We start from the raw sequence: 27,133 nt of genomic DNA on the forward strand, positions 1-27,133 counted from the left end.
CAAACAACACAGCCCAAGTAGAACCCAGAGCAAGTGTGGCAGCACAAGCCCAACAGAACCAATCTCAAACAAGAGAATCCCAGTAGAAGCAACCTAACACACGACCCCAAGTTCCCATTTGCCTGTGAGAGCTGCCTCCATCCTCCCTCTCAGGAAACCTGCAAAAATCAGAAACAAAAACAAAGAACCCCCAAGGATGGCACTTTGAAATGCTGGCCCTGAACATTCCTGGAAAAACACCAAGTCTGGTGCTTTAAAACACCAGTCCTGGTTATTCCTGAATATTTCCATGAGACTTCAGGATACCGGTACTGACTGGGGTGTATCTGGAATATACACCAAAAATACTGATAAAATGTTTTTTGGGTATATTTTCGAACCAGATATTTCTGCAATCAACTCCCCCCTCCCACTCTACCATTTGGAGAAGAGCTCGTGCGAGAACGTGGAGGGAAGGTTCTGTACATGCAGCTTTTTTTTGCTGCAGGGTCTCCTAACCCTCAAGAGTGACTACTTGGAGGTAGACAGGTGAAATCAGATGCGGCAAAGATCCTCTTCACTCATGATTTCTTTAGATCCAAACCAGGTGAACATGGCCTCCCCCTCTCAAATTTGAAGCAGTTGGGAACTGTAAACCAAAGTCATGTTTTACAAATAGGAGTAGGCTTAATAGCTGTTTTCAAAAATTATACTCCTTACCCTAATTGTATCTCAGCATGCACCCTTCCACATAAGTGAAATGAATGAATACCACCCAACAGGAAGGAAAATGAAAACAAGAATCTGCACTTGGGACCACCTTACAATGAAGACAGGTTTTGCAGCCTCACAGTGGTAAACAGTTCTTGCTACAGCCAGCCAAGTAAGCATTTCCAGTACCAAAAACTCTAGCCTTCTTTTTAAAAGTCCTAGAAAAGCTAGAAGTGCAAAGTAATGCAGCAATGCTAGGACTGACATGCTGCACCAAAACAGGATCTGGGAACACCCCAGAGAAAATTAAGTGTTAAGCAGAAGCGGGAGTTCAGACACAAACAGTACCTCCATGATGATGTGACAAACTCCCTCCATTAGCAAGGATTTCTTCTCTAGCTGCACTCTGAAAGAAAGAAAGCTAAATTATCCATCGATCCAGTTTTGGCTGAAACAACCAAGATTACCCCCCCTTATTCACTTAGAGCTAGCAATCTGATGCCGACCAAGGTTTACAATACCTGGCAGAATAAGGCTCCGCCTGCAATCCTAATAAGCATCTGAGATGGTAACTTTTACCATCTTGCACACTACCTGTATCGAGAGATAAGCTTTCAAACTTCTGAACCCCCCCACCCCCGGTGAAATACTTTTCATAAGAACATAATGTTGGATCAGGCCAAAGGCCCATCCAGTCCAACACTCTGTGTCACACAGTGGCCAGAAATACCAGGTGCCATCAGGAGGTCCACCAGTGGGGCCAGGACATTAGAAGCCCTCCCACTGTTGACTGTTTTCAAATCCTGGCTAAGATACAGACTCTACCTGAAGAGGATGAACCTTAATGGATGGCATACCATTAAGCATTGCACATATATGAAGCTAATCGTAACAGTTTAAACCAGTGTCTGATACTAACCACTCATGGATTTGTGTCCCATGATTTTACCAAAAGGGTGGGGAGTACAAGGTGGGAGATGCCCCCTCCCTCTCTGCCACTGCCTTCCCCCTTCCCTAGTGTACCTTCCTGCTTTCACTGCCTTTCTCGTCCTTCCCTGCTGCCTTATTTTTCCTTGTCAGTGGTGGCCATGGACACCTTCAACAATGTTTATGGGGTTCCCAAGCAACCCACAAAATGGCAGCTGAGCTACAACTCACAAGATCACACCCCCCCCCCCTTTTCTGGCTGTGGTTTTTGTTTTTAAATACTCTCTCTTTTTTCATTCTCAGATTTTTCTGCAAACCCAAGGTTTCCCCCAGATTTGTAGAAAAATCCCTCCTATCTATACATGGCCGCACTGTGGAAATTTTTTTGATCTGTATTCTGGGGTCATGCATATTGCTCTATTACCACAATTACTTATCAATAACATGAGAGTGACACGTAGGTACCTTACCTCAATTTCTTCATAAACATGAATAGGGTCGCTTATTCCTCTGTAGTTAAAGCCCAAATAGAAATACACACATGCACCAGCATCATAGGTCTGCGTCACCCTGTCGTTTAAAAAAAGGGTTAGATATACCACAGTACTCTGAATAAAAGCTAGTTCTCAAGATGGAGCACAGAACTGTTGGATCCAAAGATTCCATTTCCACTAATGGGAGTACTTTCCTCCAGTGGAAGAAGGACCCTGGAACACTCTTCCTCCCCAAAACAGGGAGAGAGATCACTTGGATCTAGCCCTAAGTTCTCCATGAGCCCACAAAAAATCCAAGTTAGAATGACAGAAAGGTGTATGGCACAGAAAGTATCTAACAGTCCTTAGTGCTCTGTGTTTTATTCCTGAATTTTTAGTGTCATATTGCAATTTTCTTTTGGTTTTTATCTTGTACATTGCCTTGAGTGTTCTTCAGATGGAAAGGCAGACTAGAAACGCTAAACAAGTCAGTAAGAAACAGGCTGAACGTGCAAATAAATATGTAACAGCTTTAGTTAGGGATTGCCTGTTTTGAAAAGCAAAAAAGGGAACATATTTCCAGACTGTCTATTTCAAACAAGTGATCACTATGACAAATCTCATTTTAAATATCCCTATTTAAGCTGTGATAACTGCTACTAGGTAGGCAAATTCCTAGCCTTCCAACCCAAAAAGAGGACATTTTCATCAGTGTTTTTTTTAAAGAGTCCAAAAGGTGACAGACATCAAAAAAGGAGGATATTTGGTAAATCTATCTTTAGCACAGAGGTGGCTTTGGGTGTATTTTTATGGAGACTGTGGCTAATCGATTAAAACAAAATTAGAAAGGCAAAAACTTTTAGATCCTATTAGTCAAACCATGGGGAAAAGGTACGATGCTATGGAAAGTGTAATATAGTCTGGTGATAATGAAGGTCTGCACACGAGGAACAAACTGTGGGGTGGAAGTTCTGTTTCGTCAACACAACTCGAACAGGATTACTCTTTGGAAATTCCCTAATATCTTCCATATGTTCAAAATAAATGTTTGAAAGCACAGAGTGGTTCACAGTTTCAGCTTTCCTAAATAATTCTGAAAACCATGGCGTACGATAACCTGGGCACTTGGTCCTGAAGTTACTGTTCTACGACCAGAGCCTTAATTGTAGCCATTGCTGGGTGCCTTTTTATACAGTTTAAAAGATAGGTTCCCTTTATTTTATTTACATGCGACTTCAGAATATTTGACCAAAGAGGCAGACTGAAATATGTAGAAAAGATTTCCCCTAAATTGAAATTTATCTGATATATTAAATTTCCTTAAAGCAATGCTAGCATTTCCAGAATGTTCATACAACAACATGAATATGGCTTGTTAGATAACATTTTATTTTATAACCTCCTACTTAAGGCACTTGACTAGTGAACATCTGATCAGTCCTCAACAGGATATTTTAACATAGCAAAAAGTAAATTCATGTACACACAAAAAAGCTGTTTTTATGCGTTATCAGAACTTCAGTGTGGTGTAGAACTCAGAGTATCAAACTAGGATCTGGGAGACAAGAGGTTCGAATCACCACTCTGTCATGGAAGCTTGCTGGGTGACCTTGGGCCAGTCATACACGCTTAGCTTAACCTACCACACAGGGTTGTTGTGAGGATGAAATGGAGGAGAGAAAGATGGGAGGCCACTTTGGGTCCCCACTGGGGAGAGAGGCGGGGCATAAATGAAGTAAAGGATAATAACCTGCTTTCTCGGTGCATCAGTATACTATCAGTATACCCCTGAAACACCTTAAGACAGAAAACGTGTTTTTCAGGAAAGCGACAGAATCCACAAATAAAACAACAGGATGAAAGCAGCATAAAATGAAGTTTTCCCATTACACGTTATAAACTTAGAAAACCAAAAGCAAGGAGGGCTGAACTCACATCCTATCTTTTAATTAGTTTACTTACTTCCTTTATAACCCCCCTCCTCTCTCCAGTGGGGGTTCTGAAGTGGTTTACATTGTTCTCCTCTCCTTCATTTTATCCTCATAACAACTCTGGGAAGCTGTTTAGGCTGAGAGCGCGTGACTGGCCCAAGGTCACCCAGCAGCTTCCATGGCAGAGCGGGGATTTGAACGTTGGTCTCCCAGAGCCTAGTCTGCCATTCTCTACAACGCATTGACCGGACAGTTTTACTGCATCATTCCACTACTGATCTATTCCACTACAAAGGGAGAGGCCATTAAGAACTGAGCCTTACCGACAGGTAGCAAAAGGTGGAAACTGAACACCTCTCTCTTTGCATTCTTTTACTATTCTTTCCTTTACATTTCTGCAGAGGTCTAGAACCCTGAAAAAGAAGAAGGAAGTTGAGAAACAAGTACTGATCCTCTTTGCACCGTTTTCTCTCTTTGGGCTCCAAAATATCCCCCTCTTCTGTCAGGACTTTACCCCTGATTGCAGGCTTGTACCTAGTAACAGTGCTGTGTAGACAGCTCCTTCAATTTAGCTTTAATTCCCTTGCTGGATAGTCCGACTCCACAGCACCCCTGCATGTGGTACAGATGGCCTGGGTCAGATATGGGCTGAAAATGATTGGGCTGGAAGATTAAACATTCAGTAAATACACGTCTGAGTTGGTTCAAGAAACCACCATGTACTTTCAGAGCTGAAATGGTCTAACACATAAGAGGACACTTCACCAAATGCGGAAGCACACTTCTCTCAAATCCTGAACACAACACAGGAAATTATTCTGGAGTTTCACATTCCACATGAACGACAAATATGTTTGTGAGGTTCCTCCTAGTGTTATAGGACCAGCCAGAGAGATCGATTGGAATGGTTTCTGGAAGACGGAACGGAGGAAGCATTTCATTCGCTGACCAGTGCTAAGGTTGAAAAATTGTAGAAGCCAAAAATGAGAGATCACGGGAGGAACTGGAATTCCAAAAACGTGTGAGCGATAATAGAAAATTTTCTACAGAAATTACTACAGTAAACCATTTTGCAACTTATCTTTATTGACTCTTCGTTATTTTTGTCACAAAGGTTGAAAAATTAGCTATCAAGTGTTTCATTCTTATAATGGGTTCTTAAATAGAACTGAACGTTTTAATGCAACTAAAACACAAGATAACTCCTATTGCTAAAGCAGGCTTCAAACAGGCCATCTTCCTGTTTCCTAGAACACTTAGTGATGTTTTGCTATGCCAGAGAACGTCTGCCACATTAGAACATTAAATCTGAGACAAAAAGCAATCCTCTTACCTATCCCAAGGAACGGATGTCTCAAACGATTCTCCTATTAAATAATAATCCATACCCACGTCCTGTTTACAGTAACCGGGAAGAAAAAGTTTCAGGTTAGTATTCCTAAAGGTTATTGTAAATCTATAGGCTTTGTCTGCTATTAGTTTTGTGCATCACTATGCATAATTACAACACTATTTTAAAGCAACCTGTTTACACTTCTGGCAACCTACATTTGTCAAGAGAATATCACAGAGGTCACAGCTAAATCTGAAATACTTAGATCAACAAATGGTCCTAGCACCTTTCACCTTCGGGCACTGGGCGGAAGGAAGACATGCTATGAAGACCAAGTTATTTTAAATTAGGAGAAAGTAACAGGTAATTTTTAGTGATCCCTGGGATGATGGACCATATTCTTCCTGGGAAACACCAAATTAATTATTTTCATTTGCATAACAAATGGATAACAAAATTACCAAATGAATTCTGATCTCCTGAATACTCAGCTACTCTTAATGCTGCATGTAAGCGTGGTAAACAGCCTGTTTCTGGGTTGGGTTTTGTTTCGTTTTTGATGTTTCTAAACTTTGCAATGAAACTCCCAATACAATTTACAGCTTTTCCCCATATAAACAAAAATAGTTCCTCATTTATACAAACATGGTAACCAACAAGATAGAGTTCATGCATGAAGTAAACCATTCGTCATGGGATCCAGATAGGGCTGCCAAGTGGGGGCGGGTAACCCCCCGCTTTGGAGGCCCGATTTCCGCCACCGCGGAATCAGGCCCGGGGGGAACTCCACCCCGGCGGTCGCATCACCAGGAAGTGACGTGGGCACGCCGGGCATGCTGGGGGCGGGGCCACAGCCATACAAGGGAAAACTCTATGGTTTTCCCTTGTATGGCTGTGGCCCCGCCCCCAGCGTGCCTGGCGTCCTCCCGTCACTTCCGGGTGACGTGCATGCGGCGCACGCACGCATACAAAAGACGCCAGCCGGGAGCCCCCCGCTCCCGGCGAAGATATACTTGGCAACCCTAGATCCAGAAGGGAACATTACGACACTCTGTTAACTTTCATCCCTATCAGCTTTGCACGGATACAAAAGTGTTTCTGCAAATAGCTTATTGTTCCCAAACTTCTCATAGATGAGGCATATTTTCCATTTTTCTTTCTTCTGTATGTACGACTAACTACCCACCTCCAGAGGTGCCCACTCCTGGTGCTTCAACACAAGTTAATGACCTGAGCCTGCCTCTGGAGGGGAAGGAGGCAAGTCTAGGACAGCAAATCGCATAGACCTGTCACAATGTGGATCCATTGACCCCCCTCACACAAGGATCACAAATCTTCCCTGCTTCCCCCCAGGACTCCTCAAGCCACGGGACCTGCATGGCATAACAGGCAGATTAAGTAGGCTGCAGTGAGGAGAGGGCAAAGGTGCACCATCCTCCCTTTTAAGAACATGAGAACATAAGAGAAGCCAATGTTGGATGAGGCCAATGGCCCATCTAGTCCAACACTCTGTCACACAGTGGCCAAAAATACCAGGTGCCGACGAAAGAGACAGGAAGTGCAATATTGCTCCTTACTTTGTACCCTTAGCTATTCCTTAGGGCAATTCAGTAAGCTTGGCACCCACATGTCACAAGGATGGTGCCAACACCCACCGTTCTAGTTGCGAGTTAGCTGGACTGGTAGGATTAATACAGGGATTGTTGTAATACCTTCCCCCAGGACTGCCTCTTGTGGTTCCATTTTAGCGCTAAACCATGCAACTGACAATGAGGAAAAAACTGCCCACCAAACTAATGTCTATTGTGAGATTGAAAGCCTGCCGTCTGATCTCCTCTCTTAGAACCCTCGTCCAGATCGAAGCTGCGATCAGTGTTCCCTCGAAGCTGAGTTAGTGTGAGCTAGCTCACAGTTTTTAGCCTCCGGCTCACACATCTTTGTCTCAGCTCAGAAAGGATGGCTCGAGAGCAAATTTATGCAGTAGCCAAATTGCTTGCTCTCACAACCTTAATGCCAGTAGCCCACAAAGTAGAATTTTTGCTCACAAGACTCCACAGTTTAGAGGGAGCATTGGCTGCAATGCCTAAAAGGCAGGGGTCTTGTTGTAGAAAAAGAGCTGCCGGAGCTCATTAGCATAACTCATTAGCATAACTTATTTGCATATGCCACGCCCCCTGACATCACCGGAAGTGACAGAAGGCCACACCCCCTGACATCACCGGAAGTGTGTCAGAAGGCCCGGCTACTTACCCTCCTGCTTCATCCTCATTCCCAAACGGAATGAGGATCGAAGCAGAGGGCGGGGTAAAGAAGGGGGCGGGGCTTCACCACGTGACCGCCCCGCCCCCTAGAGGTTCTCTTCCGGAGCTCCGTACCTGAGAGCTTCCCCCCGACTAGAGCCCTGCTAAAAGGTATGTGAAAGTACTGAAGCAATTCTATCTTAAAGAGTCTCCTTAGCAGAAGAGCTCTAAACAGAAACGTGGATGTTTCCGCAGGAGAATGTGCATCTTAGGCACACATAAAAAGTTACACACACAGACAAAAAGTCTTTTTAAAAAACGAGACACCCACCCGAAGGTAAGCAATGACGAACGTTAACATGTAGCCTCTCTGCCCATTGTCTTCTCCAGCTGCCAGACCCCTACAATTTGAAAAGGCAATAAAACATCAGTGTAGAACACAACAAAATAATAACTGCGACATGGAACAGTCAACACACAGCAAGAAGGATTCAAACCAAGACATCTGGACAGATCCAGAAATTCAGTCTGGGATGCATCGGGATGGACTCAAAGATGTTGTTCTGCCACCACTTATGCTAGGATAATAGAACTTCTGTTGGCTGAGGAAGGGGGACCTTTTTTGCCCATTTCCCCCTCCCACTATGACCACCCCGTGTTGTTTGTCCCCTGATCCTTGGGAGCAGAATTTCAGTGGGCTCATTGGGCTGCAGCAGGAAAGTCTGCTCATGGGACCTGGAACCCATCCCAGTAATTTTAATATGACAGAAAACCTGACAAAGAGAACTGACCACAGTGGGATAACAATCATATAATTACAACATTTATATTGTAATAACCCTTTAATATTGCTTTGCTTAACTTCAGTACTAAGATGCAAAACTTCTGCCTCAACACACAAAGTCTCTGTTCATCTCCATTCCAAAAGGCATCATGGAAACGGAGAGCCTGTCGAGTATTATAGGTTTGCAGACTCTGTTCTTTAGTTGAGGAGCACATGTGTTGTTTTATTGGAAGAATATGGGGGGGGGGGATGACACATCCCATACAGCAAGCACTTATATCCTTGTAACAAGCAGCATTTCGGTACTACGACAATTCTGTTTTTTAAATAAGTTTTTTTTAAAACAAAGCACACAAGGTCTCTCTCTAAAGTGCTTTATCCTGCCAACTATTTTATACCTCAAACTGCACACTTTTATTAGAAAATACTGTGCCTCCTGTTGACCTGAAAACAGTATTTACCCAAATCCAAGACTAGGTTTTCTCCACCGCTATGTAATAAAAAGGAGGGGTCATCTTATATTTGCATACAAGTTACAATTATACCTAGTAATAATTTGTGTGTGCGTGTAACAAAAGTGGAAGCAGAACCTCTGAATATAACCTCTTAGGTTTTTCTTTGCTTCTCTTTTTTAAAGGACAATTGGTGTGCTTGGCTGACTTCGCTTTCTTAACTAATTTAGTAGAGAACAAAGTAGGTCACTGGGACAGCAAGAGATGGGAGTAGGGGAGAGACTTTACTATTTGCTAGCAACTAACAGGAGCAAAACAATCTCTCAATTCTTTACAAACTTGGGACTTGTGGGAAAAGATCGTAAGTAAACAGACTTCCTGATGCCAAGGAGATGACTTCCATGAAAGGAGCAAGAATGCATTTCACATATTTAGCCATAAAAATCAGGATAACCATAAAATCAAGTTCCAAGCACTGTAAAGTAGGTTTGCAGTTTGTTACCCGCCCTGCTTGCCTGAGGCCAAGGGGCAAAACTGCACTGCTGGCCACACAGACAATTCAAGTGAGTTTGGATTGGCTATCTCCATATATCTTTATTACATTTTTGGGGACCTGGAGGGAGAAGGACCTCTAACAGCTAGCTGGACATGTAGCTCAATATGGCTACAGATAGTCATGGTCAGAGAACACAACAGGCTTCTTGGGTTTCTGGCAGTGCTTTCTTCCACTGTCAGAAAAACAAAGAATGCAGAGGCAGCCAGTCTCAGGAAACAACTGCTAAGTGGGACAGGCTTTATGGCTGGCTTAAGAGTTCATTCTGCCTTGAAGAGACAGTACCTCTTAAAATATTGGCTTGGACCCAATGGAGCATTTCTGCAGGCAGAAGGATTTCTGCCTACAGTGTGTGACTTCCTCACCTCCTGTTGTAGCCCCAAATTACACACCCCCAGCAATTTGGCCTGCAGCAGGAGGAGGGATGTGAGAAAGCCGTACTCAGCAGGCAGAAGTCCTTCCACCTTTGGAAGCACTCCTGGATTCAACCCACAGGCAGCTGCCTGCCCTGACTCCTCCCTTCGTCTTCCTAACTGCAAAGCGGTTAAAAAAATGCACACAAACATCAATAAACAATTGCACATTTCAGAAGGTAGTTTACTTCCATTGTTGTCCGTCCGTCCCCCCCTATCAAGACTACATTTATGAAAGAACATTTTGGCCCTTCTATACAATATCAAGCACTGCAAATTGTTAAGGGTAGCGAACTTCTATTCACTTGCAAAAAAGGAAGTCACTTATACAGCAACAGTTACTTGATGAATAATTTGTTTAAACGGGAAATAAAGCTGTGGCTCGGGCAACGTCTTCACCCGGTGGTTTCATTGATCAGCCCCCATAATCAATCAAGCCACATGGACACAAACCACACTATCATTACTCAGTTTGTTATTGAAGTGAAATGTTTTCTGTTCCTTTCTAGCAGCACAGAGCAATCAGTGACAGGAGGTGGGGTACAGATAATCAATCAAGCCCTGCTGATTAAAGACAATTTCCGTTTAAAAACAGGCTCGCTCCAGTTGCAGCTCTGGTCAATAATGCACAGTATTATGCCTTCAATCTAAAAAACACGGATTTCCTTCACCAGGTTAGGACCAGCTTGTTTAATGTCACAAAACTTCCTTGCCTTATTTGGAGGCAAAAGGAAAGGCTTCTCAACAGCCACAACTTCATTCTTCATTTAGGTATTTACTTTTATTGTCTATTTCATAGTATTTTATTGACTGTTAGTCAATGATGCTAGGATGGAAAGGGAGGGGAAAATATTTCAAAGTATTATAGTGGTAAATTCATATTTTCTTCTCATTGCAAGCCCCCAGAAGAGTGTGTGCCCCCCCAAAAAGCAAATTTATTGGTTTCATCTTCTCAGCTACATTTCTACCCATTAGGCAATGACATTTTTCTGCTCATTTCTATGACTTCATGCTGACTTTCTGAAATGGTCCTATGTTACTGAAAACCATATGACTTTCATCAAAGACCAATTCCCACTCGTAACTGCACAAAGCTTTTGGATATTTCAGATAAGTAGTATCAGAAGGTAAAATCCTCAGGTCATACCCGAATTTTGCAGCGATATCATAAACTTGCTTTTCGTGCTGAAGGACCTTTTCTCTGCTGCCCTCAAAAAGCAAGGTGGCGACACATAATAGGTTGGGATCAAATCCTTTAAACTGCGGAAAGAGGGGCAAGCTTTGTCACACAAAAGTAACACGTACAGCAAAATGACATTTTTCAAGTTAATCTTCCTCTAAGTAATATAACAGTGCAACAATATGTTCATTTCCACCATACTTCTGTTTGATACCACAAGTGGCAGATTTTAAGCAAATGTTAGATGGCCATGACCTGGATTGCTCTGACCTGGATAGCACAGGCTAGCCTGATCTTGGAAGCTAAGCAGGGTTAGCCCTGGTTAGTATTTGGATGGGAGACCAGGGTTGCTACTGCAGAGGCAGGCAATGGCAAACCACCTCTGAATGTCTCTTGCCTTGAAAACTCTGTGAGGGGTTGACATAAGTCAGCTGCTATTTGACGGCAAAAAAAAAAAGTTGGAGCACAAAGCAGGGGAAATAAAAAGTATTTGTGTGTGTAATACATCCATTTCTCTGCGAATGTTCACGACAAAGAGTTGAGATCATATCCAGTCCTGTTTGAGGCGTACTTTGAAGGTTTGTCTGGGATGAGGGGCAACAAACAAGCAGTAAGAGGTGAAATGTGTAGAACAAATTTAGAGCCCGGGGGGCACCTTTAAGACCAACAAAAGTTTATTCAAGGTATGAGCTTTCGTGTGCAAGGCACGCTTTTTCAAACACAAGCTCATACCTTGAATAAACCTTTGTTGGTCTTAAAGGTGCCACTGGACTCTAAATTTGTTTCTACTGCTTCACACCAATACGGCTGACTACCTGGGTGAAATGTGCGCTTGCTTCATCCAGTTTTTATCAATGAACACATAGTTAAGCAATTTACTTGACCTACTGGGCATCCAACTCATCTGGCCACTGCTAGCTTGAATATCTGAGGGATGCTATTGACGTCAGATACCTGGTTTAAACTTCATCGTAAAATTCTCCTTCTGCACAAGTGTGGTTAGCGCTCGGGAGAATGCTAAATATCATTCTGTGTGGGTTTAAGATTTAACTAAAGGTAAAGGTTCCCTTGCTCGAATGCCAGTCAAATCCGACTCTAGGGTTGCGGTGCTCATCCCCGTTTCAAAGGCGAAGAGCCAGCGCTGTCCGAAGACATTTCCGTGGTCATGTGGCCGGCATGACTAAACACCAAGGTGCACGGAACGCTGTTACCTTCCTGCCGAAATGGTACCTATTTATCTACTTGCAATTTCTTGCTTTCGAACTGCTAGGTTGGCAGGAGCTGGAACCAGAGATGGGAGCTCACTCCATCAATTAATCCTATAAGGGTTAGCATGAGTGAGGATACACACACACACACACATAAAATGAGACTAAAATAAAATACCTTTGTGATGTAGAATTTTTTCAACCCATCCAAAAGTGATGTAAAAATGGAAGCAACCTGTGGTTTAAGAGCATGTCCTTGGCAGGGGGTAGAAAAAGAAAAAAATTGTAAGATGACAGCAAATATTAACAATACAAACCTGGATTCTGGTAAGAGTTCTACTTCCGAACAACAAGAGATTCCCATTAACGTAAGGTGAGAGCAAATACCCTTTTCTGTAGGCTCAAGCAGAAAGTGCTTCAACTTGTCCCAGTCTGGACTGTGGGCACTGTTGCAAGGGATTTAAGGCTAACTATATACACTTTTACATAACTGTAAAACACTGGCAAACACAATATAGCTATAAAACTCTAAATCTTGGGCTGCACAGATGTTCAAAAAAAGGAATCACTGTAGTTATCTCTTCCACATGGAGAGCCTGACCCTTCCACCACATGACAGGCGTCACGAAGGGATGGGGTCACGAAGAGTTGGACTTGACTGTGCGACTGAACAACAACAAAAATCTAACTTTGGCTGACAGGACTGAAGGAGAGTGAAGTGTGTTCCCCACCTTTAACTCCCGCTGCCCCCATAGTCTGACCAGGGTACGTCTTACACAGTGGCTTCTATCCTACCACTCAGTTCCAAAGACAGAATGCCGGGGCGGGGGGGGGGGATGTTTTAAGCTGTTTCCCCTGCTCTTACTGTAGACCCCCCAACACACCCTTTGCGTTCTGAGCAGCTCCTGACTTCCGGGAACATAAAGACTTGATGTGGCTGGAGACACGCCCCAAAGCTTTCCTGTTTGCCGCTCCTACTTCCAACTCATGAACTCTCAATGGAGGGTTGGTATGATCATCTTGAGCCAAACACCTACTTCCCTCAGCCTACTCTGCATTCCCAAAAGGATTCCAGATGGTGTTTACATGAGCTGGCTAGTGCAACTGCTGATGTTTCATGGCATCTTGTTTCTGGCACTTTTTCAACTGCTTGTTTTTAAGGCTGTCACCTAATTAAGACAATCCTAGACCAGTAACTGCAGGAGCTTTAATTGATTAAAGAAGGACCCAGCGAAGGAGTAAATCACTAGCCGCAAAGGGAAATAACGCAGTTTTTAGATCTTTGTCAACGTGTATCATAGTAGGCACCACCTTGGAAGAGGCAAAAGGGTTTTTTTAAACAGCTGAGTTACGCCCTTCTAATGCAGTTGACTTCGATGAACGTGGAAGGGTGCAACTCTGACTAGAATGGCACTGTAAATGCTGCAGTCCTGATCTTATTATATGACTTTAAATGAATTTTGAATTTTATTTCAAATGGTTTGAGAGGCTGGGGCATATATGAAAATACCCTTACTGTTCTCTCTCCACCTGAAAAGCAGACTAATTCCAGCCACACGTCGACCCTTTTACGGAATCAAGACCCTGCTGCCAATCGCCTCATCGTCCCCCCTGAAATCTTGACCCAAAAGGCTGAGGAGTCAGGGTCTTGGACTGGCATCAGAGCAGACAGACTGGGATCCAAAGACCCACTGGAATTTTACTGTCTTCTTTGTACTTCAGATCCCTCCGCCTTAACAAGTTAGGACCCTCCACTTTCAAAAGCGGTTTGGTTAGCATGAGGTTACTTTGTACTTGTAACGATATAGAATAACTTTGGTGTCTTGAATTGGGGAACACCAAAAGTTACACTGGGGTCTCAGGTGTTTGCATTCTTTATTGGCTGTGCAGAGCCCAAGTGTCCTATACTGTCTGATACCAACTTCCTTTCCTGAGAATCAAGGCTCAACAGATTGCCACGGAGTTGGAAGATAACAACAAGCTTTGTATATTGAAAAGGGAGAGGGATTTTTGGAGATGGAGAAAAGAAACCCATCAACAAATAGGAGATAACTTTTGGGCTGCTATGCTGCTAGTTCTTTTGTAGATGTATGACAGCTTCCTACCGATAAATATTTTAAAGATGTGTCTTTCTTGAACTCAGTATTTTTTCACATTGCAACGAACATGCAGTTGGGAATGGTCTCCCTTTTTGTCATAAGATTTAAATAAGTTTAACCAGTTAATTGAGACTTCTGGGCTCTGGGAACTGACCTCCTCAGAAGGGCCATATGCAGATGCAACAGGAGAAATGGTAAGCCTAGAAGGGAGAAAGGCCTCAACATCCTGTTCCCAATCCCTTCCCCTGTAATTAAGGGATGTCTGCACTGGCCCCTGCCTGCCAAAGTATCGGACCAGTTCATGTTTGATGTAAAACCACAAAAACAAACAGCAAATAAATAAAAACTTACCAAACTGGAACTGTTGATTGTCCATAAGGCGAATGGATGCAGGAGCACATCTCTGAACAGACAAATTGTGAATCAGTAGAGAAAATTAAATTAAGAAAACGTTACTGAGAATATCTCCCATGCATTCACTCTAACACCTCAACACTGACTTCTACAGAATTCTGTGCAGCAGCAGACATTACAGAAGACAAAATGTGGTGTGTAAAAAGTGCATTATATCACATCCAGTCAAAATGTGGTCTTTCATAATGTACTTTTATATGCAGCCTTTGAGAATGTTGGATTCCCACCTCCATAAGTTTACATTTCACAGCTATGCCTTGCCTCGTATACAGTCCATCTTTATCGATTCACAGTTTTCATTTTTGAACAGAAATATTTTTTTTGCTCTTTAAAAATAGTGAAAATAATCTGGACTGTTAAATTTAATAATAAAAACAGACAACCATCCCAGGTACACTTGAGTCAAAATGTAGGGCTGTTATTACAAACACATGGGAACTGCTGCTTAGGTCACTGAAACATGGGTTAAAGGATTACACCATGTTCTGCCCTTGGGCGTAAACATATTCAGTACGTTTGTATAGGCAGTTCTACTCTGAGCAGTTCATTGGCACAAAATAAAACAGGCACTGAGTCCTTGAGGGATAATTTTAATTATGGCATTGAAAGGAAGGGAAGTGATTTTAAATCACTCCATTTAAGTTTGTCATGTACCAGACTGGAATCATTGTATTCTGAGAAACATCCCTATAGAGAAGAAGAAGAGGAGATTGGATTTATACCCCGCCCTTCACTTGGCGTCTCAGAGCGGCTTACAAACTCCTTTCCCTTCCCCTCCCCACAACAGACACCCTGTGAGGGGGGTGGGGCTGAGAGAACTCTGACACAAACTGCTCTTTTTCAAGGACAGCTGTGCCAGAGCTTGTGACTGACCCAAGGTCACATCAGCAGGTGCAAGTGGAGGAGTGGGGAATCAAACCCGGTTCTCCCAGATTAGAGTCCATGCACTTAACCACTACACCAAACATAGGTTTAAAATACCGTATTTAATAAACTTTACCTGCCTACCCGCTGCGCAGGAAGTACACGGATACACCCAAACATAGATGTCAACAACTGATCTACTTCCAGGGCTCAGTAATAGCCCTGGGAGAAAGCTGAGTCAATGGGGCAGGGGCTACTTGGCTAAACTTGCTGCTGGCTGCCAGCTCCCTGCCCTCCTCCCAAGGCAGGGCGGCCTTCTCAGTAATCTAGATCAGCCTGTCCCCATCTACTCCTCCTCTTTGCAGCTCCAGATCACTGAGAAGAGGAACAGCTGAAAAACACTCTGGGAATAAAGGCGTATAATACTTTTAAAGAGGTCTAACTTCAGCTCTGGAAGCAGGCAACTAGGCAGTGCTGACAGTATCTAAAAAGTGCATTCAAACCAACTGGAACTCTCCCAGCTGCACAGTTATAACCTCCGTTTTTAAAGAGCTTAGGACACAAGTTACAGAAAGACAGGACTGTAGCATTAAGTTAATGTATGAATGCATAGCCAATTTCCAAGAAGATGAACGGGGTAGTACTCCTTTCAACCCATTTCTCAACCCTAAAGAGAAGCAGGCAGACCAGAGCTCGCCCCCTAGTGAAAGTATTCAGATACTGCTATTTTTCTCTGGAAAAGTTCAATGGAACACCAGATAAAAAGATACTTGAAGAGGTTTACTTTACCTGCTTTGCTACTTCTCTTAAACAGGCTACCCCTCTCTCAAAGTTTGGAAATACGACAGATCCATACTTTTGGTATTCAGGGACCGGTCGGATTTTTATTGTGACTTCGGTTACCACTCCAAGGGTTCCTTTATAAAAAGAGGAAAATCATTATTTGGTTGCAGCAGTTAAAAGATTTACAAAACTGCTCTATGATTTCATAGGCAAATACAGAATACTTGAAGGTATACTGGTTAAATTAGGTTTCAAAATTTTGGGTTTAGTCCATTTTTTGAGGAACACTTTGATATTCCAGAATTCCAAACAGTTGTACACAATTATCGTATACTTCTGAAAGGGTGATAATTATGTTTCTGACTGCAGGAACACTCCAGCTCCAGAGACCAAATATGGCAATAGATATAAGGTACCTATAAAAAGGTAAAGGTTCCCTTGCTCGAAAGCCAGTTGAATCCGACTCTAGGGTAGCGGTGCTCATCTCCGTTTCAAAGCTGAAGAGCCAGCGCTGTCCGAAGATGTTTCCGTGGTCATGTGGCGGGCATGACTAACTATAATCCAAGATTAATGCTACCATAATCTAAGAATGCCATATTTTGACTTGGGTCCCATGGTAAATTTCCGCCAAAGGAAAGACGGTGATTTTTGCCAGTTCCTCTCTTTCACTTTTGTTGTTGTTGTTCAGTCACACAGTTAGGGTTGATTTCACTACAGGCACCCAATTTGCCTATCATGCTGCTTCTGAGGGTCCTATCACCTAGGGGAGGCCTTTTGGGAAAGTATTTTGGGCTGTCAGGGGAAAAGTCCCATTTCACTGACTGAAAGTTCTTCTTTTAGCAAAGGCTTACCATGGGACCCAAGCCTTTGGCTAATATTTCATCACACATGTTTTACTGCATTAGCTCAAAGCCATGGTTAATATTTAGGCACTCAGAAAAGAGGAATGCAGTCTAACCCAGCTCAATAGGGGGGAATCTTTTTTTTCCATTGATTTATGTAGCACGCTAGGTATTGTCACCAATTGTTTTCTGGTCACAGAAAAATTTAGAATTTTCACTGAACATGCCTGAATTGCAATTGTTAGTATCAAACAGAGCATCTAAAAAGGCCTTCTAGTATTTTTGCTGGAAGACCAGAGACGATAGCTTGAATTCCATCAACATTTACTGCAGATGAAGTGCCTTTCTGCTGGTGCTGTGTGTTTTCCAGCATATGCTTTTCAACTGATTCCCTTCTAATCTAGATCCTTTCTTTACCATCTCTCCCCAATCTTATTAGTGTGGGTCAACACCATACGTAGAACCTTCAGAGGGTTCAGCACGATACAGCTTGAGAAGAGATGGAAAAGGCCCATTCTGCAAGGTTTGCACTAGTCACAGTTGACTGGATACAAACAGAAAAGATACCTGGTTAAAAAAGCAGAAAGGCCTTCAGAGAAAAGGGAACAGGTTAGCCTAGGTGGACCTTGAAGGGCTGTCATATAGAGGATGGTACGGAGTTGTTTTCTGTTGCCCCAGAAGGTCAGACCAGAACCAACAGGTTGAAATTAAATCAGCAGAATTTTCGGCTAAACATCTGGAAGAACTTCTTGACAGTTAGAGTGGTTCCTCAGTGGAACAGGCTTCCTCAGGAAGTGGTGGGCTCTCCTCCTTTGGAGGTTTTCAAACAGAGGCTAGATGGCCATCTGACAGCAAGACTGATTCTGTGAACTTAGGAAGATCATGAGAAGGAGGGCACAAAGGGTTGGCTCAGTGCTTAGTTCTTGTTGCCCTTTCTTACACGCCCAGGGAAATGCTGATTGCCACTTTGGGATCAGAAAGCAATTTTTCTCCAGGCCGGTTTGGCCAGGGATCCTGTGGGTGTGGAGGGGGAGATATTTGTGAATTTCCTGCCTTGTATTGGGGGTTGGACTAGATGACTCTGGAAGTCCCTTCCAACTCTAATATTCTATGACCTCCCCTGCTGGTAGCAGTTGACAATTACCTAGCTAACCTAGTTACCCAGTTGTCAGAAACCCTCCATCACATTTTTTTAACCTCTTACTCTTAATAAGAGTAAAAGAGTTGGCTTCAATATTTGAAGTGAGATTCTGAAGAGCTCAGTAAAGGGTTTGAGAAGAGTGTGTAGGAATTTGTAAAGACTGAACTTGGACTGCTGACTGAATATTCAACAAAATGCACTTGTGGTGGATCCTGGATCGAGACCAATGCCTATGCACACAAGGACCGCTGCACTGCACCTGAATTCTCCCGTCATCATGTGAGCAGGCACTGTGCCAGGCCACGATGGGAAATGGGTGGTCTCTTGCATGCCTCCCATATTGCTAGGGTGGTCAGAGCTCACCTTTCTTGAGAGGGTAGGCTATGAAATGAATGGCACATGTTGGAGGTGTCAGCAGGCTTCCCACTCCCTTCCTGGAGAGAGTGTTTGTGGGAAAACCAGCCCGTTACACCATATGGAGATTGCCCTGCATTAAGGTGCTTTTACGCACTATGGTCTAGATCGAGCTTTAACACTATCAAAATTAACTTCATTTTTTGTACACTTGTAGACTGTGTACACGAGCCTCGTTATTCAACTTTCACTTGGTTGCTGTCTGCAAGTAACTATTATAATTGGAACTTAGGAAGATCCCTCCAGGTTCCACAAAGAACTAACCCCAACCAGTTGTGAAGGAACTGAAAAGGTTTTATTTTATTTTAGGGCTTAGAGGCCTGAATTGCAACAACTCCAGCAGCCACCTTAGCCAATGCCAGCACAGCTTCCTTTTCCCAGAGGCCACCAGGCGGAAGGTGGGCCTTGCCTCCTGACATTAATCTTTTCTTAAGGGGATGAGAGGAGAAATATCAGTCTGTGGGTTCACTTGCAATAATATGATAGTTAAATTGGTTTACTGATTAAATGGTTAATATTATTATCTCAATTATAATTATTATATAATTAGGTAATTAGTATTTTATATATCTTTAAGCTCTTACTGTAGTATTAAGTTTTGTAGAACTATTTGGCTTTCTACTAAATTTTGGTGTCACCATAGTGATTAGAATTTAAGAAGCAAAATATAGGAGACACCCCCCCCCGAAAAAAGTGCTTTATATTTTAGTTGAATATAATATTATTTGATATCTTCTATGCAATATTGTTTTCTTCTGCTTTTGTAAATGCTGAAACCTTAATTTTTACATATATTTTATGTGTACATTGCACAGCCTTTATTGTGATATCATCAAAAGTTCTTGTTATATTTTTAAAATGTAATTTTTTCCTGTGCATTTTTCTTTTCTGTATCTTTAATATTTCTGAAAAACAAAACTTTTAATACAAACATTAATCCTTTCTTAACTTTATCATTCTGCATAACTCTTTACCACAGTAACAACCACCTCCAGGAACTCCAGAGCCGTCACAGCGCTGCAGATAGGGCTTACACATACACATACAGCTTCCCTAGCGCAGTGCCCAGTTTAAACAACGCTAGCCTATAAACATGAAAAAGCCTAATGGGTCTTTAAAGGTCAGAAAGGAGAGACTGCTCCATATACTGACTGCCTGCAATAAAGCTTGTTATACTCACCCCCTCCTACCTGTAAGCTCTAACAACTCTAAAGTCAGAAAGGAGAATAAGCGATGCCTGAAGCACACCCTGAAGAGGCCATTGTAGAAAAACTGCTTTCACGCCGGTTTGTTCTTGCTTTCTGCATAAAACCCAGCTGCTGTACAGATCTACAAGCAGCTTCCATAGTACTACCTTGATGCAGAGCAGTGTGAGCAGGCTTCCAAAGTACTTACCGTGATTCGGCGGGGGACACAGAACTCCTCACAGGATCATTCCTGCGGGGACAACAGACGGGCCGCACCATGCCATCGCCAGGAAGTAACACCGGGCAACGCTCTGGCAATGGGGCTGGAAACTCGATGGTACCATCGAGTTTTCAGTCCCATTGCCAGAGCGTCGCCCAGCGTCACTTCCTGGCGACGGCATGGTGCATTACAGGGAGGAATGGTCCGGCCAGGGAGCATGTTTCCCCTGCCGGATCACGGTAAGTACTTGGGAACCCTAAGTGTGAGGTAGGCTAGGGAGGTCAGAAGAGACTGGCTGCTATTCCCAGTCTCTCTCAGGTATTCTGAAAAGCACCACAGAGGGGAGAAGGACTGTAGAAAGGCAACAGGTAGGAGAGGAAATGGAGGAAAAGAGGCAGTAGAGGCACACAAGCAGAAAAATGCCTGCTCTGCAGAGCTTCTGTCTCTTCTTGGCAGATAGATCCTAGCAGCTCTTTTAACAGGACAGTTACCATCTCTACCAGTACCTACTTGGACAGCAAAGACCCGGCTCACTTCCAGCAGAATGCTTCCCTGTCAAAGCATACCTAAAGAAGCGGCCGGAAAAGGGCTAAGGCATGATTACAGCCGGCCCACGGAAAGGTTAAGCAGGAGGTCTTAAATCGGCAGAGCACCCAGAGGCTTCTGGGGTCATGTCTCAAACCTGATGCTGACTTTTTCAACACTACACGGAGAGGGTCAACAATCCTAACACCTAGCAGGCCTGTTGCCATGATTTCGTGCCACACTACACAAACGGTCTGTTAAATCTGTATGACAGTCAGCTGCAGTCAGTGCAAGGCTTATTCCTTTTTTTGTCCTGTTGGTCCCTACAGATTCCCAAAAAGGATTTGAGACACTGCAATTAAACTGGATTTCGCTTATACCTTCAGATCCCAAAATGAAATGGTGGATATCGGGTCCGGTGGACATTCGCGGTCCTTGACAGCTTTTTTCTATTACGCCTCTTGGGGTTACCATTTTTATATGAACTACCTGTTTAATACATAAGGTACAATTAAGATTATATATATAAAAGAATATACAAAATCATGCAAAGGGTGTCAGTCCCGGAAGCATCTTAATCAATATCAGGTTTGTCATCACTGTTCCATGTGAAACCCACTGTGCATGAAGCAGCCAGCACTAAACTTGCCTATGGGATAAGAAGGAAAGATTTGAAACATTATGCTGGGGTGTAGCCAATCAACCCCAAAGCAGCCTTCCCCCAAACTTAGGAGCCAGTTTGGCATAGTGGTTAGGAGCGCAGACTCTAATCTGGGAGAACCGGGCTTGATTCCCCATGCCTCCACATGCAGCTGCTGGTGTGACCTTGGGTCAGTTACAAGTTCTTTCAGAGCTGTTCTCTCAAGAGCAGTCCCTGAATAACTTCTCTCAGCCCCAACTACCTCACATGGTGTCTGTTGTGGTAAGGGGAAGGGAAAGGAGACTGTAAGCCACTCTGAGACTCCTTCAGATAGTGAAGGGTAGGGTATAAATCCAATCTCCTCTTCTTCTAAGTTGGCAGAAAAGCCACTCAAGTAGAAGGATGGCTCCTTAGTAAGGTTGCCAGGTCCCCCCTGGCCACCGGTGGGGGATGGTGGAGGGTTGGGAAACTCCTGGAGATTTGGGGGTGGCACTTGGGGAGGACAGGGACCTCCATGGGATACAATGCCATACAGTCCACCTTAGAGAACATCAATTTTCTCCAGGAGAACTGATCTCTGTAGTCTGGAGATGAGCTGTAATTCCAGAGGATCTCCAGGTCCAACCTGGAGGATGGCATCCCTACTCCTTAGGTTGAAGGACGGCTTCAAATTTTGCACAATGAAGTAGGAGGATAAGGACAGGATCCACTCTGTTGCCTCCTGTTCCCAAAAAGGAGAAAGGGTAGGCAAAGGGAAGACGGGAAGAAACTCTTTTAGGCTAGGCCCTCATATTCTCCTTTTGCTTGTGCAGTGCATTCCTCAGGCACTAGCACTTCCCATTCACGCAAGACTGACTTCTTGCAAGAGCGTAGCAGCCTCACTCAACAGAAGTCCGCTTTTACAAAGGAGTCCAGAAAGGAAAGGGAAAGGAAGGTACAGGATCTAAGCCAAAATGTTTTTATTCAATCATTAACTAATTATCTTTCTCATAATTCTACCCAGAAGGCCATCTGGGTCACAACATCTAAGCTCAAGCTGTAATCTTCGAAGTATTATTTCAAACACGGTCATCTCAGCTGCTTTGAGAAACACTATGTCTCACATTACTGATGTAGCATCAGCAACAAAAAGACTAAAACCAGGATCAAAACACAGATAATGGTAGAATGAGTGCATTTGCATGAAAAACTGGGTAGGGAGGGGAAGAAGAGGAAGAACATGTTTACCAGGTCTTCAATATTTCCATAAACGTTCTTCTTCATGCCCGATGCTCGCGTTGCCACCCATCCGCCAAGAGTACTAAACTCCATGGAATCTGGTTCATGGCCTGTACAGTAGCCACTTTCACCCAGCTAAAGGAAAAAACAATCTATTATTTGTAAGAGAGAGAGTTCAAATTCCACTGCAGAATTGTTTTGTGAACGCAGGGGGGTTTCCCCCCAGAAACTGAAGGGAAGTCTTAGATCAACATCATTTAAATTTGATTAAGCCTGGGTTTCCCAATGACTGGCTGACATTCATTTCAGCTTGCCCTTCACCCACTGACAGAGGAGCGCGGGCACAATACACAGCACGCCATCCATTCTTCATCCATTTCCACTCTTATGGGAATATTTTGGGTAATGCAAAACCCCTACTGTGGCCTGTACGTTTGGCAAAACCCATATTGTACTATGTGCACAACTACAAAGTTGGCACAAACCAAAAAAAAACCCGGCAAGAATTTACTTGAAGTGAACCAGGCCTATGCCTTGGCAGCATGCATTAAAAACATAGCTGTAAATTGTTGCCTTATTCATCCTTCCACTTCCAAAACCTTCAATTCAACGCTTTATTAAATGCTGTAAGGCGTGTTCCACAGGGCACAATGTTTAGCTAGAAGACTGCAACTAAATTTCCATAGCAAACAATAAAGGAAGTATTCATTTATGATTCTGTTAACATGATCTGCAGCTGGCTCACAGAAATCCTGAACAGATCCTACATTATTCTCTCTAGAAGAGCTCTCTTTTTAATATACAACCATCTGGCTGGGATTTCGGGACGCAATACCAATGGGTATTTGCTATGCAGATCAAGAATTCCTACACGTTTTGTCGCTGGTTTTTCTTTATTAGTTTTGCTTTTGCCATCTGCACTGCCTCAACGGTTGAATGAAATGCCTTTGTATGGCGACACACCCCCCCCAACTCCAGTTCTAATGAAAGCATTTCACAAACCAGTCCTGCGCTGATCACATGAGCAGCACACACTCAAGAAACCTTGAAAGTGTGGAACAGCTCTAGAATTCTTGGCACAACATCCACTGCAAAAATAATGGATCACAACTAGAATTTCTGCAGGCACGAGAAGGCAATTTTCACCAACTCCCCCCCCCCAGCACAAAATGCCCCGTGAAATGCTGCTGCTGGGGGATAGTGCCCCCCCCCCGAGTAGGCTGGGAAGGAATCGGAGGTCTCCAATGAAAGGAAGAAATCAAGCCCTCCGCCCGTTTCTGCAAAAGTTCTAGGCAGGATCCAGAGGATTGCTAGTGGAGTGGAGATGCAGATTCCGCCTCCCTGCTGCAGCCCACAGCTCCCCTCTGAAAAGCTGCTCCTGAGAACTGGGGAGACCCCTGGAAATGGCACAGGGTGCAACCAGAAGGAGGAAGCTACAGAAGTCACCCCACGTGAGCTGGCCTCAAATGGAATGGGAACTCTTGCAGTGAATCAATACTTCCCACCAATTCCCAATCCCATGCTATGGTCCAGTCACCATTATTGGTATTTCAGTGGTACAGGAGGGGTTGGTTATCCCACAACCTAAAGATTTATATGACAGTACAACAAGCCTAGGTTCCCCTGTACACGGTACCAAGCCATGGTTTACTCCAGCCATAATTTAGCACCCAAGTCACAGACTAGGCTTCCAAACATACAGGCCAGGGCTATTTTTGGGCAGGAACGCACAGGAACGGAGTTCCGGCTGGCTTCCTAGTTGGCCACACCCAGCAGGAACTCATTAGCATAATAGGCCACACCCAACATCAGAAACTCATTAGGATTGGCTACATTAGGGGTGTGTGGCCTAACATGCAAAGGAGTTCCTTCTACAAAAAAAGCTCTGGGTTTTGACAACAAGGTAAACAGAATAAGAAACAAAAGGTGGGTGTGGCTGGATGACCACACTTCTGGTAACATGGGGGTATGGCCTAATATGCTAATGTGCTGTGCTGTCAAGGGTGTGGCCTAATATGCTAACGAGTGTCTGCTGTTGGGTGCGGCCTATTATGCTAATGAGTTCCTGCTGGGTTTTTTCTACAAAAAGAGCCCTGATACAGGCCATATTCACTATCAGTGACAGACCCATGGTCTTATGGGAAAGTGCCTTTCACTATTCTCAGGCTCACATTATCCCTCCTCCTTTCCCTCCTCATGCCCAACTCCAAATTAAATCGTGTAAACGTAAATCATGTAAATTTCCAGAGTGTCAACGCAATCACAGGAAAACCACATTTGCAGCTTCTTGCTTGCACCTGCCTTCCATCTGCTCCATAACTTCTGGGGGCAAAGAGACAGCATCTGACATGAGACAACACAGAAGTACCATGCAATATGGGTAGTCCTCAGTGTTCTTGCTTCACACATTATGGAAATCCGTGTGGATCCTTTAACCACCAAGAAGCCATTTTCAACTGGGAAAAATATGTCAATGTATGGACTGCAGCAAACATAATGCACCACTATCATGAAATAAAAGTATGAGGCTTATCTGTATTATGAAACCTCAAATTACTTTTAAAATCCAGTAATATCTAGAAGGATCTGGGGCACACGTGCCACTGCAGATCAATGGGATCAGGCTGCAAATCCTCCCAGCACACAAGCTCTTACGAGCATGATCAAGACTGCCGCAATAGCCTACGATGCCAAACGTTTTCTACTCGACATTTCAAGCACGGCTGGGAGCCTTCTATGTCTTTCACAGATTTTAATAAGGTACTTCAGCAATACCTATGCAGGGCTCTTTTTGTAGAAAAAGCCCAGCAGGAACTCATTAGCATAACAGGCCACACCCAACAGCAGGAACTCATTAGCATATTGGGCCACACCCCTGGCAGCACGGTTCATTAGCATATTAGGCCACACCCACATGTTACCAGAAGTGTGGTTATCCAGCCACACCCACCTTTTGCTTGTTATTCTGTTTACCTTGTTTGTTGTCAAAACCCAGGGCCTTTTTTTTTAGCAGCAACTCCTTTGCATGTTAGGCCACACACCCCTAATGTAGCCAATCCTAATGAGTTTCTGCTGTTGGGTGTGGCCTATTATGCTAATGAGTTCCTGCTGGGCATGGCCAACTTGGAAGCCAGCCGGAACTCCGTTCCTGTGTGTTCCTGCCCAAAAATAGCCCTGCCTATTAGCATGCGATTAGAGTTAACTAATAGGTTGAGCGGCTTACTACAGTGGTGTGAGCTACATATTCTAGAACCATTCTGTAAGTTTGAAAAAAAATGTAACAAGCCCCCAGATTTGGTGATCACTGACCAAAATGATACAGAACGAGTGGAAGAAACCCAATTACTGAAACGTAAATTCAAAATTGATTTCTGATGGAAGGGAAGCTCTGAAGGGGGGAAAAGCATGATAGAAGTTTTATGTTTTAGTTTTAAAGAAAGAAGCTGCGGCAAAAAGTGCTATTATGCCATATTCTAGTGGGACAAAAGACTGCGTGGCATTTCAAGAATGGAGAAGTCGGTGAAATATCAGAAGTTACTAACCTAGAAAAATGTCACTTAAATTAAGGGAATATTCTCTGTGCATTTTAATTCTAACCTTTAAAAAAAACCCACAGCTCTGGAAAGGTTAAAATACTACATCAAATGATAAAAAGACATAAAAACAAGAAATATGAAAGGCCATCTCATCAGAAATTGCTGTGTTAGTAGTTTAAAAAAAATAATTTCTTTGGAAAAGGCTACAGAACCCCCTAAAAACCAGGCTGTTCTTTCTCTGGGAAGTCCATTACAAAACACTGCAAGTATTTTTAAAAAGGTGTATGACTTAATAATGACTTTTAGCCACCTCTGTAGAAGCAGTTAAATCTGTGCCAAATCCAAACTCATTCTATTCCGTTTCAAAAGTTAAAAGTTCTCTTGCAGGGCAGCATGAACACATTTACCAATGGTTACCTGTGTAACACTGAATATGTGCATAGGAGCCCATTTCATAAAGGCAAAAATATGATCAAAGAATAACGGAGTCACAGGCTAAGTTAAGTCTTAGCTAGAGGGAAGGTAATTTTTTTAAACAAAACTTAAAATAGTAAAAAAAAATTAAGACCCTAGAATTATTTGAATAACTTTTTAAAAATCAGCACTTTGAAGTGTGTGTGTGTGTTTTTTTAAATAGTTGGATAGAAGTTACTGATCATAGCACACGATCCAAGTGTAATTTTGAAATCTGTTTTCCTTAAATGAGTTGCAAGGTTATGCTTGACCTGCTATTAAGTATAATTCCCATCTGCAAACCTATCTTGAGCATCTAGCTTGTAAACAGATTCTTAACCTGGGTCAACGGCTAATCCCAGTTTTCGCAATACATTTTTGTGTGTTAGAACACAGTTAGTCATGACAGAGGCAGACTTAATCATCACCAGGGCTATTTTTGGGGCAGGAACACACAGGAACGGAGTTCCGGCTGGCTCCCAAGTTGGCCACGCCCAGCAGGAACTCATTACCATATTAGGCCACACCCAACAGCAGAAACGCATTAGAATTGACTACATTAGGGTTGTGTGGCCTAACATGCAAAGGAGTTGCTGCTACAAAAAAAGCCCTG

General features: G+C 43.3%; 1 protein-coding gene across 1 annotated transcript in view; it reads right to left on the minus strand.

Moving 5' to 3' along the window:
- The window catches only part of AGPS (alkylglycerone phosphate synthase), a 63,147-nt gene that overhangs the window by 7,653 nt on the left and 28,361 nt on the right, over positions 1-27,133 (minus strand). Inside the window, exons 9-19 of the mRNA XM_015422447.1 lie at positions 22,541-22,666; positions 21,054-21,162; positions 16,351-16,478; positions 14,635-14,686; positions 12,363-12,439; positions 10,944-11,056; positions 7,926-7,995; positions 5,355-5,416; positions 4,345-4,434; positions 2,088-2,187; positions 1,039-1,096 (exon numbers count right to left, since the gene is read on the minus strand). Of these exons, the coding sequence (XP_015277933.1) occupies positions 1,039-1,096; positions 2,088-2,187; positions 4,345-4,434; positions 5,355-5,416; positions 7,926-7,995; positions 10,944-11,056; positions 12,363-12,439; positions 14,635-14,686; positions 16,351-16,478; positions 21,054-21,162; positions 22,541-22,666 (985 nt within the window). The remainder of the gene's footprint in view (positions 1-1,038; positions 1,097-2,087; positions 2,188-4,344; positions 4,435-5,354; positions 5,417-7,925; positions 7,996-10,943; positions 11,057-12,362; positions 12,440-14,634; positions 14,687-16,350; positions 16,479-21,053; positions 21,163-22,540; positions 22,667-27,133) is intronic.

Source organism: Gekko japonicus, unplaced genomic scaffold (genome assembly GCF_001447785.1).
Source record: "Gekko japonicus isolate JY-2015 unplaced genomic scaffold, Gekko_japonicus_V1.1 scaffold1172, whole genome shotgun sequence".
NCBI classification, from domain to species: Eukaryota; Metazoa; Chordata; class Lepidosauria; order Squamata; family Gekkonidae; genus Gekko; species Gekko japonicus.